Source organism: Caloenas nicobarica, chromosome 4 (genome assembly GCF_036013445.1).
Source record: "Caloenas nicobarica isolate bCalNic1 chromosome 4, bCalNic1.hap1, whole genome shotgun sequence".
Taxonomy (NCBI): Eukaryota; Metazoa; Chordata; class Aves; order Columbiformes; family Columbidae; genus Caloenas; species Caloenas nicobarica.
The window spans coordinates 45,621,123-45,635,492 of NC_088248.1; the positions used below are offsets into that span (position 1 = coordinate 45,621,123).

A 14,370-nucleotide genomic window follows, 5' to 3' on the forward strand; every position below is an offset into this window, starting at 1 on the left:
TCTCTATGATTACAAATTCGCTTTCAATTTAATAATGCTATGCAAAGAATAAAAAGTAACCTCCACTACTCTATTTTTTCAGTAATTCCTTGTGTTATTTAAATAGCTCCCTACACATTTTTGGGGGATAGTTAGCGAGTTACTATCACAGTGAGAGTAACCTTTTCATGGCGGCTTTTGTAGTCACTGCTCATATTGCATTTGGAAAACTGTAGCTCACACATATTTTTATTTAGCCCTGTGTAAAACGATCCACTAATAACTCAGAGACCAGGGGAAAGGAAAGAAAAAATCCTGTCAGCTATTGTGTGTATTTACAATAAGAAAGAGCATACACTGATTAAATTCTATTGGTTCTATTCAGCCTTTCTGGTGTGATTCGGATTGATGTGACCTGACATAACACAGCACATGTCACGTGCCTTAAAAAAAAAATCTATGGGGTAGCTATTGTTTACAGTATGTTTGTGAGTGCAATTTCTGGGACACAGACACCTCTGTTCATAAAACATCCTGCTTTTCAAGGGAAGTAGTTGTACTTGGCTCTATTGTTTATTTTCACTGAGGAAAAAATTAGCTTCAGAGCAGAAAAGGTTGCATTTTTTGAGAAAGAACAGGAAAATGGAAGTATGCCGATCAAGTTGCATTATCCTGTAGGTCACTGAAGAAAAAAAGGATGCTACTGAAATTCTGATTCACACTCAGTTCACTTAAATTACAGTGTTTAGCCTGTAATCCCTTATGGACTATGCTAATGTAAACCGTATCCTGCCTCCCAGCTATAAAACTGAGATACATGTGGACCTAAGCCTCTTATGTGAGATTTTAAATACTCAGGCTTTATAGGCAATTAAAAAAAGAATCTCCCAAGGGCAGGAGAAGATTGACAAGCTATAGCTGCCAGCAGCAGGGAAAGCGTAACTAACATGTTTGGCGTCCCCTAGCCAGGAGAACAGAGATTTCCACTGCCTGTCTTATCATGCAGGAGATTAAAAGGAGAGGCCAAAAATCCAAATTCAGTGCTGAAGCAGTTATTTTCAAGCTTGACAAAAGGAACTCTAACAGGCCTCAGCTTCTGCGACCGAGGCATTTGGCCTAGCACAGGATGATGACTCACACAACTTCAGAGATCAGCACAAAGCAGATCCGTATTTTGGTGCCTTGCTAACAAAATCTACGCTTCCATATGACTTGCTAACAAAATTCAAACATCATGGCCCTTGGGAGGTAGCCCAACTCTAACCCCTAGAATCTCCTCGTGACGACCTGTCCTCAGCAACAGGAGTGGCCAAAGTCAGTAACCATCAAGCAATCTCATTTTCCTCTGCGGTATGTCTATCTGTTGGATTAACTTTTGGATTGCCACTACCAAGAAATTTTTCAAAAAGTCTTCATTTTAAACACTCTTCTCATAATATTTTATGCAAACTGCAAATTATTTGAAACTGCTTAATATAATTAAATTTCTACATATAAAAATGTTTACAATGTCCAAGATGACAAAATCAGCGAATTCTGTTGTGTTGCTTGAGTGTAACTGAGAGTGGTGGGCTTGTAGCCACAAATGGGAAAAAAAATTACCCTTTCCATATATAAAATGTATACATACATAGATACACGTACACATAAGTGTATAATAACTTAATATTACATTAACATAGTATTCACGAATGCAAACACTAAAGAAAAAGCTTTTTGCTTGGGCTAGTAGCTATAGATATGCTGCAGAGTCTATAGAGTTTGCATATTTCTATCAGAAGGATAAGCGTTTATTTCCTGAGCTAAGTATTAACATTACCCAGACTAGACTCTAACCACTGGAACCTGGTTTTGTGCAGCAAGTCTGAAGCTGGAAAACCATGAGAAAACTGAAATGGCCCTTTAATCTGTAAACACCTTCTTGGTCTACCAAAATGGAGATTTAAAAAGTGGTGATATAAAGCACTTCTATGCTCTGGGGAAATGTAGGTTGACTGCTACACTCCTACAGTTTTGCTCTTCCTTGGATTTCAATTTCTTCGACATCATTTAGATCCCTTCTCTTTGCTGCTGGATACCATAAATGGCCTTTCCTACTCAGAGACTTACTATTCAAGACAGCTGCTAGAGCATGGACTGTTCTGGAACACAACAGGCAGGACAATCCTGCTAATGCGAATGAAAACCTTAAATGCTCATAGTGGTATCACTTGTAAGAATAAGCACTTATTTAGAACACTGAAGAAATGGCAGCACCATGCATGATGCCCACACTGCTGATGAAGATGACCCCTCATCACCTGACTGTCCCTTGAAGTCATATTATTCTTTAGCTACTATTTTATCCTTTGTCATATCCTGTAATTGGACTATTGTACATACGAAGAACACTTTTTGAAAAAATTCTGACTTACTTTTCTGGTGTAGACCTTCCCCTCAGACGATGTGGTGGTACTGGAGGTGGCACATGTGGAGGTGGTAAAGGGGATGAGACCTTAAAGGCATCGGCGCTACTGTCAGAAGCGCTTTTAGACAATGGTCTGTACGTCTGTGTCTTTGCAGCTGGGTGTGCCTGAGCAGAGAAGGATGGACTGTAGCTACCTAATATAAAACAAAACCAGCAATAGTCACAGCATGAGAATGAGTTTTAATAAAACACAACATGGAATGCTACAAGAACTCACAGTTACTCAATAAAGCTGCAAGGTTACAAAAATGTGTAAATGCATTTTATAAAATGCACATTGCTGTATACTGTGCAGCTCATTAGAATACTTTTTACATATTTCTATGTAAAACTACAAACGCAGAGATAAAGTGCAGTGTAGTTAAAATAAATTGATTAATTTGAGGAGGAAAGAAGTTAATGGCCGTATGCATCCACCAGACTTGTTAGTGACAGCCTGTTATTAATCCCCAAGCTCATCTGCCCCTCAGTTGCTCCATGTTCAGAAAGAAGAGAAAAGGCAGGAAATGCACATTTTTTTCATTGTTAAAATAATTACTGTTAGTCTAGGACAACTAGGCAACAGCGTATCTTGAAGAAAATCACAAGAGTCCAAACAGATCTCGAACAACTGACCCACAACAAATGCTCTCACCAGCACACAAAAAGGCAGTGTGAGAGCACATCAAATGCAACAGACACTGAAATGGAAGAATTTTGAAAGGCACTTTTGCACAAGGCACTGTGGGCTGTTTTTGCACATACGGTCTTTCACATTTTCACTTTTGTTCTTGTAAATAATTTTACTGCATGGTTATAATCTTCTGAAAGACACAACAAGTATATATCTATTAATGTGTCTTTCTTGCAGCTAAATGAAGTTAACACCAGTGCTTATAGCAAAAATGAACAAGATCATAAAACAGACTCATCTTTATTACGCATTCTTACTGCATATTTTAAAAAGGTGTTTTCAGTACAATCTTTTTGCCTTCCCATTTATGTAATTAGCGTTTTTACTTCCACACAGTAGTTTCCTTTCAATTTTGATAAGGAAAGGCTGCATTACTCACAATCACTAGTTAAATAAATGCAATATAATCAAACCCGACAGTATTACAACATATCCCATCTGCAGTAAGAGGCCCACAGCTGCAATTCATTTCTGTGGTAAGAATGAAACCAAAATTAAACTTTGCTTCATTTGGGAAAAAAGGCATGAAAAAACACCAACTGAGATCAAACAAGACAATAAAAAGTGTTTATATATGCATTACAAAAGCAAGCATCAATAGTTAACTGCCCCTGTTACTTGCTGACATTAACAAGAGACTCATTGTGAAGTGAGGGAATAATTCCTACCAGTACTGTATGCATATGCAGTATTATACATGTCTGTGACGTCATCTACAAAAAGAAATATAGATGTTACAGCAGTGCAATATGTGTCAGTTTATCACAGCAATGCAGCTTTGTTTTTGCAAATACAAACTGAAGATTGGTAGGCAATCAAACGCTGAATTTATTTTCCTTATCTCATAGGTGTTTTCTGAAGACTCTCTTTTCCCATCATACTTACCCATAGGCTATTTTTACCACCTTATTGGTAAAATGGTATCTTGCCATGTCACCCATATTGTGTACTTAGTGGTTAGCACTGGATTGCAAATCACGGATTTTTGTCTGTTCTTCTCCCTTCCACAAGCTCAACATCTTCCTTTTGTCAGCTCTCCTCTACTAGAGACTATTAAGTTGTTGTTCCTTTCGCAAAGAGCAACCTGAAATACCTACTATGTGACTAGTGTTCAAAATAGATCTTGTAAGCCAAAAATTTACTGCTTCCATTTTTTGTTCTCCCACTAATGCTGTATGACCACACTAAATGCAAGCTCTACCTCAGGTGAATGAAGTCTCCTTCCTTTCAGAGGTGTAATGGGCATAACTGCTGTTTATACAGTTTCCTGACAGCCTTGGTGTCCATCATAATAAAGGACATTAACTTTAAGGCTAGTAATGTCACCAAATCTCAATTTCAGCAAAACCAAATAAGACATTCCATGAAAAAAAATGTAATTCAGACAGAAAATGTATCCTCAAAACAGCTGGTTTGCTAGCCCATGCTGTTCTAACACATGAGCTCTCCAAAAGCAAGCTGGTGTGGCAGGACACTCACAGTGGCCAGTTTCTTGTCCCTCACAGTGGAGGTGAGGATCACTTCTTTGAGCTCCCCAGTGACACGGTAGCATACTGGTTGCTTACCTATTCTAACGACTTTAATTTTTGTTTAGTTTTAGTAATTAAATAAAACCATTAGAATTTTTCAGCCTTTAGCAGAGGAAATGGTGCTCCCTGCAGTAAAATCTATCTTCCAATTTACCCTTTTGGTTTGATTCATTATTTGACACTTGGTGAACACTTGTATTTTCACATAGCAGCCAACCAAAATGCAGAAAAGTGCATTTTTTAATACCACTGAGAAACAGCCAGCCAAGACAAAAATCATACTTACCAGGCTTATGAACCATGTGGATTTGCTTGAACATTGTCTTGTACCAATCCTTCGGCCTGTCAACTGTCTAAATAAAACACAGTTTTTAACAATTAACAAAAAATAAAAATAGCTGTGTGTAAAGATCTGATCAGATACTTAGCTGTTATTCTGGACACAAAGTCTGTTATATTTTGATCCCTTCTTAATATAATCATTTTAATACCACCTATTTCAAATGATGTATTCATGGTTTCCATCTAGGAATTCCTGTAAAAAGTCCTGGAAGACACTGAAGACTGAGCCAGTTTTGGACTCTGATCTTGGATGGTACAATGGTTGGGAACATAGGAATTAGTGCCAGATCAAGTGTGTATCTTCTTAGTACCCTATATTTGACAATGATGAATGGCTACATACTTTACAGCAAAACACAAACATTTCAGCAATTACAAGCATGTAAGAATAGCTTCTTTGAACTCCTGGCAATTTCCAACTTAAATTATCTTCAAAATGTAATTGTTAAATAATGCAGAAAAACTTAGGAATACTACCAATAAAATAATTAAGACAACACTATATTTAAGATTTAATGTTTTGATTGTAAACAAACAGTATTTCCTTTTATCAGTTTTAAACTCCCTTTCCAGGAAACTTAATTTATCCTATGTTTCTATTTTCAGAAAAGTAAATATACCTTTCAATAACCACTCATTACATTATACTTACCTTACTTTCGTAAAATAGGCAATCCCAAATTCCCAAATTCTCCTCACACCAACATTTGCTCATGCTTCTAATTAATTTTCTCTCTCATCCTTCTACATTTTCTCTTTTGCTGTAATTTTCTTTGAGATAGCATGATAATATTTCAGAAAAGGAGATAACACCAAGGCAAACATGTTTTCAGTATTATTATTCTTAAGTCTTAAAATTTTACTTGTTCCATACTAGTCCGAAAAGCAGAAGTTTTAATGCAGATGTACAAAATTATCTCCAAACCTCCGTGTGCACAGGGATAATTCAAAAGACCCCTCCTGATGTGCATTAACGGCATTAGCTAGCACTATATCTGCAATCACTTTGCCTACTCTTCTTTATCATGAAAAGTGAAAATCCACAAATTCTTCTCTACAAAATAACTGACAGATCTGAGTGTGCTCACCTGGCTCCATGCCATCATTAGTGAATCACACTTTTGCCCTAAATACTTGTTACAGTTACTGTACATAATTACCCTGTTTTGTTAACAATAGTAAGCTCTTACTACAAGGGACTAAGCAGAAAATGCTCCTGTATTTTGAGGAATCAATATATGTTCTCACAAAATTGCTACTAAATGACATTTAAAAAAAATTGTTTAAAAGAAGAGCTGACGGTCAACACTCAGGGATCTGCTGGGGAGGAAAGATATTTAAGCGGCAGGTTATGCTTTTTACCCAGACCTGTTTGCAAGAGATGAAGGAGATATAGTTTCATATCAAGATCAGGTCCCTTCACCCACCTACCAACATTCCTGACTTCTGCCAAAGAGAAGATGCTCAGAAGCAGTTTTGGACCATATTAACACTGTTTCCCTAAAGGTATTAAACATCTATACTAGCGGAACTCTGGTAAGAACAATTGAGCTGGATTTGAAACAAGTATGCTGTTTGGTGCTCCAAGACCATATATGTTGAAAAGTTTACATGGAAGTCCAGAAGGTCTGAAGGAATTCAAGCTGATGGGCATAACCTCCAGACTACTCCTCATTTCCCACAGCACTACAAACCTGGAATGGTCCCATGATACTGCAACGGCCTTTCTGGTTGTATTGGGCCAAGAAGAGTCTTCCAATAGAGCTCAAATCAGTGGCAGGTGACTGGATTGAAAACACCGCATAAATATTACTCCTATGACCCTACTGTTTGTCCAGGGTTCCTCCTTATCAGTCAGGTCCTCGACAAATCAACAGGAGGCTTCCACATAGAGATCAGGTATGGAGAAGCTCCCACCTGACCAGAGAAAAAGGTCTCCCAACATCTTTATGGACATAGGAATGTTTTTGTCCCATTATCTCTCCCTCAACCCGCATCCTGGAGTTTAAAGTCTCAGCCAATAATTTGGCTTTACATTATAAGCCAGATAGGATTAGTTAAGGAATAGAATAAATTAATTTAAAATACATTTTCTCAATTTATTTTCACTAATCCCACATACCTACATTTGTTTGAGGAATTAGCAGTATTCACAATGCACCAAGCCATTCAGAAGCCATCCTGCTTTGCATACATTATAGTTGCTGCAATTAAATGTTGGAACATCTTATGTGGATGAACAATCAGGCAAATAGCATGAAGAGGACATAAGAAGTATCTGCAGTTGGTACTTAGGGGAGTCCGTAATCATTGCAGTATTCTAATAATCCATCAGAAAGTATACAATTAAAAGAGGCACTACTTTCAGTGGACCTTCTGTGGTGCTTTTCTTTTTGCCCTTTTTTTTTTCTTTCCCTGGCTGGAATATTACATTACTAAGTACAGAAAAGAAAGCTGGTGGGACATGATTTTTTTTTTTTTTTCATTCTTATTAAACAGAGGTCTTTTTAGTCTACAGAATAATAGTTAGATAGTTAGACATGAAGCAATCATTTTGGATGGTCTAAACCAGTGCAGTCATACTACTTTCCATGAATCTGTTTTTTCCTCTCCTAGGACCCTGTCGGTGGTTAACTCTGGTGGTGCCGTTTGATGGAATGCTTTTTTGAGTGAACAGCATTTTACCCGCTCTTTTCCAGAGACTTGATTTTTAATGCCTTGGAACTTCTTCATCTTTGGGGCAGGGCTTGGCATAGTGGCAGAACTTAATGATCTGAATTTTCAGGCTTCAGACTTGCCCTGCCCAGAGCTGGCAGGAGCTCAGGTGCTATGGAGGGAACATGCTACCATGGGATGGAGGTTCCAAGAGAAGGGAAAGCTTTATAGGAATCCTCCCCCTCTCAGAAGCTTTGGACAGAGAGGGTTTGCAGGAATAGAAAGAGAACATCACTCTGCTTTCCTTGGCTAAACTGCCATCACAAACCATGTTCTGAGTAAAGACAGACTTAGAGGAGGTAACCACAGCGAGAAAAATGTCTCTGCTCCTGAAAAGCACTCCAAATCTGGAATGCAGATATTCCTCCCAAGTTCTTATTCACAAGCTTACCATTGAGTAGCACAGTGTTTCGCAACACAGTATGCATGTCACCTAACCACCTGTCAACCTGCATTTACTGCTTGTTTGATAGACCGTTGTCATTTTCATAAAGATGGAAGAATAAGAAACTTTTATATTTTGCATGCAACAACAAACTCAACTATTGGAAAACTTCTTTTTCTCTCCAGACGGAATGATGCTGAACTTTCTGGGAGAAGATGCCCATTTGATTGCTCATTGACCTTAGAAAAAGAGTGAGTGATATATCCTACCTGCTACTGTTCATGGGAAATGCAGTTATAGCACTTTTGCATATCTCTGCATAGTACTGCACTTCTGAGAGGTGTCAAGGCACAGCATATTTGAGTCTTTTACTGGCAACTGTATCACCTTTGTTCTTACACAACTGGGGTACACGTGGCTCCAATATACTCATGCACATTTAAAATGTAATCTCAAATCAATATCTTGAAAACAGTCTCACAGCTATGTCATAAGGAAGCAGAATAAAGACACAAAGTGGCACACGAGGCACACATTCACACACACATGCTAGCATAATCTTTTAACTCATATCTCATTGTGAGAATAATTTCTATACTACTAAGTTTACAATCTATAAGATATTTCCAAATTGAAACAACAAAAACCAGAGCAAATGCAGCTGAAAAATGTCCCAATTCAAATGACATTATGTTTTTAGGAGAAAATCTGAGAGACTCAGACCATATGATCTGAAACTTAAATATAGGTTGGCAGCTTGCCAACTCTGTTAAACACACTTGAGGGGGATTTCTATTATAATCTTATACAACACCCTATTAGATCAATCCACTATTACAAAAAAGAACAAAACCAATTACTTTATCCTATATAGAGCATAGGGACATATCTAACTAAAAAGGGGGTAGGAAGCTGGAGCATTGTTGCAAATAAATGTCGTCGTTTTTAAAAGATTCTGATCATTTTACTTTTAGTGTCAAAAATAAAGCAAGAAATGCCAGAGTCTCCCCTCTTATCAAAATTATCCCCATCTTACCACTTATTCTGAATTTTTCCTATTGCTTTTCTCCATCAATTCCTGATTTCCCCCCCTAATTTTTCAATCCCTTGCAGCAGTTCTTGGCAATACAACACAGCCCCACACATCAGCCTTGGCAGAGCGGATCCATCCAACAGCTGCCGCCATCCTAACAGCTGCCATAAAAGACTTCACCTGCAAGGGCTCCGCCGCCTTCATCCTGGCTCCCACTCTTCTTACTCTCTCTCCGGCTAGCACAGCGCTGCTTCTCCGGCGGGTAAGGCCAGTCAGCGCTTCCTTTACAGCCCTAGTGCCGCTGCCACTGTGCTCTCTGGACCAGCCAGAAGAGGCTGCCCTGACAGCAGAGTGGAAAGAATGCTTCAGCATAGCAAAAACAAAACTCTTCAGTTCGGCATCCTGGGACTGCTCAGGCAGCAACTCGTGGCAGATGATCAAAACTGGGCTAGGCACAATGAGAGGGTTTCCACGCTATTCGTTTACATGTCACTCAAGGGCACGGTGATCATATATTGCACTTCCATGAAAATGCTAGTCACTTCGATTATCAACAGAACAAAACGATTCATTTCTACACTACCCTGATGACATGAGAATCAGTGCCCCAGAAAATGTAGAAGCATGAGAGTTTTATATAAATACACACACATATATAAGTATACTTGTCTGCATGCATGCATATATATAGACTACATAAACTTTATTTTAGAAACAACAGAACAAATGCAATTACTACATATATCCAAAAGGCAAGAACTGCAAGAGAAGCAGGAAAGAGACACAAAGTTTTGGCTACTTCTAATTAAAACTAGAAACATGAGGTTGCCCAATTATGCTCCCATCAGCATTCTCCTTTTCCGTCAACACACAATATTATATTCATGAGCTCGCTGATTACGCACACTGTATTCTGCATTATATAAGACTAGAAGAATGTGAAAAACCCATTACCAACAATCAATTCATTGTACGAGTTCATACACAGATTCCCCAGAATTTCCTACCGTTCTAATTGCTGTAGGGATTCCAGATTCATCTACCGGGCCAATCCCTGCATAATGTGGGGCTTTAATGACTGTAATTTTTTTTTCTTCTTCTGAGGATCTACAGATTGGTATTGTACTGGTGGTGGTGGTGCTGCCAACAGTCTGAACATGCTGTGAGTATGTCTCTGTGGACTCTGTAAAGATAACATGACAGAATATTGTATAACGATACAATAATCATACTTGGCAGTTATAACACGCTTTCCCGTTTCAGTACGCTGTACAAAGACTGACAACAATCTTAACCATATACAACATCTTAAAAAAAAAAAAAAAAAAAAAAATCAATCATCTTAGCTGGGGCTTTGCCCTACTTAATGTTCCACTAACAGAATCAAAAACTTACTTAAGGACCAGACAGGCTATTCCACTCAGATTTTCCTAGATTAGATGTACTTTGTCACAGCATCTTGCTCACAAAAAAACCAAAACCCGCACAAACTCAGCAAAATCTCTTGAGAAATAGTGACAGCAGCCTTTTTCCTATAAATCAAACTCTTGCACCTCTCCTATCCATTCCTTGAAAGTAGTGATATAATTTCAAAACTTCTCCCCCTACTGCCACCTCTAGCAAACTATAGAAAATTGCTGTTCTGTAAGCACAGCAACAGATTCCAAACAGCCCTCCACAAAGACTTCTGTGATATGTCTTTAGAAACATTAAGTTTTGATGCATGTATATTGTTATTAAAAAACCCCTGACATTTTATTTTCATCCCTTGAAGTTATGTTGGTACGTTTGAGTGCCTCTACATATAATCCATAAAAACAGACCTGATAAACTTGCCATCTGTAGAGCAAACTAATGATCTATCTACAATACTTTAGGTGAACTGTGCAGGCTGCTACTGGTTTTATGGTGACTCACAATATTTCTATGCCTCTCCACAGAATCACAGAATCACAGAATGTTAGGGATTGGAAGGGACCTCGAAAGATCATCTAGTCCAATCCCCCTGCCAGAGCAGCAACACCTAGGTGAGGTTACACAGGAAGGCGTCCAGGCGGGTTTTGAATGTCTCCAGAGAAGGAGAATCCACAACCTCTCTGGGCAGCCTGTTCCAGTGTTCCGTCACCCTCACTGAGAAGAAGTTTCTTCTCAAATTTAAGTGGAACCTCTTGTGTTCCAGCTCGAACCCATTACCTCTTGTCTTACTGTTGGTTGTCACCGAGAAGAGCCTGGCTCCATCCTCGTGACACCCACCCTTTACATATTTATAAACATTGATGAGGTCACCCCTCAGTCTCCTCCTCTCCAAGCTAAAGAGCCCCAGCTCCCTCAGCCTTTCCTCATAAGGGAGATGCGCCACTCCCTTAATCATCTTTGTGGCCCTGCGCTGGACTCTCTCCAGCAGTTCCCTGTCCTTCTGGAACTGAGGGGCCCAGAACTGGACACAATATTCCAGATGAGGTCTCACCAGGGCAGCGTAGAGGGGAAGGAGAACCTCTCTTGACCTACTAACCACCCCCCTTCTAATACACCCCAGGATGCCATTGGCCCTCTTGGCCACAAGGGCACAGTGCTGGCTCATGGTCATCCTGCTGTGCCCCAGGACCCCCAGGTCCCTTTCCCCTACACTGCTCTCTAATAGGTCATTCCCCAACCTATACTGGAACCTGGGGTTGTTCCTGCCCAGATGCAAGACTCTACATTTTCCCTTGTTATATTTCATTAAATTTTTCCCTGCCCAACTCTCCAGCCTGTCCAGATCTCGCTGGATGGCAGCACAGCCTTCTGGCGTGTCAGCCACTCCTCCCAGTTTGGTGTCATCAGCAAACTTGCTGATAGTACACTCAATTCCCTCATCCAAGTCATTGATGAATATATTGAATAGTATTGGTCCCAGAACTGACCCTTGAGGCACTCCACTAGATACAGGCCTCCAACCGGACTCTGCCCCATTGATCACGACTCTCTGGCTTCTCTCCTTCAGCCAGTTTGCAGTCCACCTCACTACCCGATCATCCAGTCCACTCTTCCTCAGTTTTGCCGTGAGGATGCTGTGGGAGACGGTGTCAAATGCTTTGCTGAAGTCAAGGTAGACCACATCCACTGCTCTGCCATCGTCAATCCACCTTGTTACGTCTTCATAAAAGGCACAAATGTTCTTTTATAATACATGAAATTAATGTGCCACTATTACTCTGAATTTTAGAGGGACAAGGTAATTTATTTAACAAACACCACCTTACTGCTGGGATGTGTCATATGAAAATTTGTACTACTGCAGATGATGTACTTCTTTCCTGTATGCAGGAAAAAGAGCCCTACTCCTTCACGCAGCATGTTTCAGTAAATTAGTAGACTGCTATGACAAAGCATCTTTTTTTGTGAGAGCAGGTACAGTGCTTGTGAGACATGTCTATTGCAGGATAAGTGAAAGTAGGGAGCAAAATCAAAATATTCTAATACTACTGTCGAAGATTACAGTTGCACCTCGTGTGACACTAACATTCATCGATTCTTCTGAAGCAAAATATCTGAATATAAATCAGCAAAAGGAGCTCTGGTGACTGGAAGTTCTAATTTTAATTTGAATATTTCTGCTCACTCCTACAGCAGAGAGCTGGATTTGGTATGGCTGTTTCAGCTGTTTATTCAAGTCTGAAATCTTGTAAATAACCCTGTGCTACACATATATGGCGAGGGGCAACTTGCGTAGCAAATGTCTGAATATTTGGGCCTTTTTCCCAAAATTCATGATGTTAAATTTAGAATACATTTTGGATTGGATCCTTTATTCTTCGTAGGCCTCAAACTGAGGCCATCAATGGGATTTTTACATGAGCAAGGAGAATTAAATCAGGCTGTTATTGTGGAATACATAACTTCAGCATAATGGAAGAGTAAAAGTCATGGGAAAACACTTTGCATATTTTGGATATATCCAAACCAGAATTGATAGGCCTTTAGATCAGCAAACTGGAAGCAATCGAAGAATCTAGAATTCTGGGATGTGGAGAAACCCATATATACAGTTTTTCTACTTATCAGTATGATAGGAATAGCGGCATTTGTGTAAGCTGTAAGTCTCAGAATGAAACTGTCACCTAATTTCCCCACATGCACAACAAAAAAGTAAACTCCAGGATCACATTCAAATTATTTTGCATCTGATGATGCAAAACGCTAGTTATCTGGCAACAGTCCTTTTAAGGCTGATAATATATTAAAAAAAAATAACAACTCTGTACAAAAAAATACATAAATTATACATTGACATGGCTGTAGGCATTCAAAAGCCCAGAGCCTCACCCTTTCTTGGCAGTATTTCTACCAAAGATGATGGAACTCGTGGGGAGAACCAATGTAAAAAGTTGGCCCTTGGTTTCTTAAAGAAGGCAAAACCTGAAGGGGCCGTACAGGTTGAGCTGTTTTGATATATACTCCTTCCTTGGTAAAGCTAGTAGAAAGGTGGCAAAAACTCACTCTCACACATATAGTTAATAAAACTTATTAGTAACTCCAGTTCGCGATGACTACTGTGTCTAACAATAAATGCTATTTTTTTCACATTTATTTCCCAAGGTAGATGAATAGACAATACCTTTCATTATGGATGTGAAGCACTCTGCAATTGTTTGCAATCTTTACCACATGAATTGGAATATGTTGTGTAACGTATAAAGCAAATATTCTGTGTGAGGCTTACCCATCATTCTGCCATGCTGCATGATAACAATGTTGGAATTGAGCGAAGCTGGTGGAGGGTAAACTGAAGAAGGGGAAAAAGGCCTTTGAAAGTGACTCACTGGGCTGGCAGCAGTGCCAGAGTTCCCATTCACTGTGATCTGAGCCTGAGAGAAACAAAACAATATCCCATTAGACTACACACAAAGCCCTCCGACTGCCATCCCAAACAGAGAGCGAGGCAAGACTGTCACCCACACAACAATCACCAGTTGTCAGGTACCCAGCCATAGCGGCATCCGCATTCACTGAAATACAAAACTCGTCACAAGGGGAGCAGAATCTGTTCCTTCTATACCTTGTACCTCCCCCCTTCTCCCCTTGTATGTGCGGTCTGCGAAGCGCGCTGAAGTCATGGGAAGGTGACAGAAAGACCACGGTCAAGGCAACGAAGACAGGACAGACAAGGTCTGCAGAGGTCTGACAGCAATATAAAATGAAGATGGCCGTAAAAGTTCCTCTCGCCGTGTGACAAAGGCTGCCTGCCACAGATCACTCACTCCAAGA

General features: G+C 39.6%; 1 protein-coding gene across 19 annotated transcripts in view; it reads right to left on the bottom strand.

Moving 5' to 3' along the window:
• LOC135988609 (sorbin and SH3 domain-containing protein 2-like) overlaps positions 1 to 14,370 on the bottom strand; it is a 158,212-nt gene that overhangs the window by 43,093 nt on the left and 100,749 nt on the right. For 16 of the 19 annotated variants that reach the window (XM_065634697.1, XM_065634691.1, XM_065634696.1 and 13 more), the window contains 5 exons: positions 13,826 to 13,970; positions 10,131 to 10,306; positions 4,935 to 5,001; positions 3,788 to 3,832; positions 2,394 to 2,580 (listed from right to left, as the gene is read on the bottom strand). In XM_065634697.1, coding sequence (XP_065490769.1) covers positions 2,394 to 2,580; positions 3,788 to 3,832; positions 4,935 to 5,001; positions 10,131 to 10,306; positions 13,826 to 13,970 — 620 coding nt within the window. The remainder of the gene's footprint in view (positions 1 to 2,393; positions 2,581 to 3,787; positions 3,833 to 4,934; positions 5,002 to 10,130; positions 10,307 to 13,825; positions 13,971 to 14,370) is intronic. The other 3 variants (XM_065634698.1, XM_065634692.1, XM_065634687.1) reach the window with 1 other exon arrangement.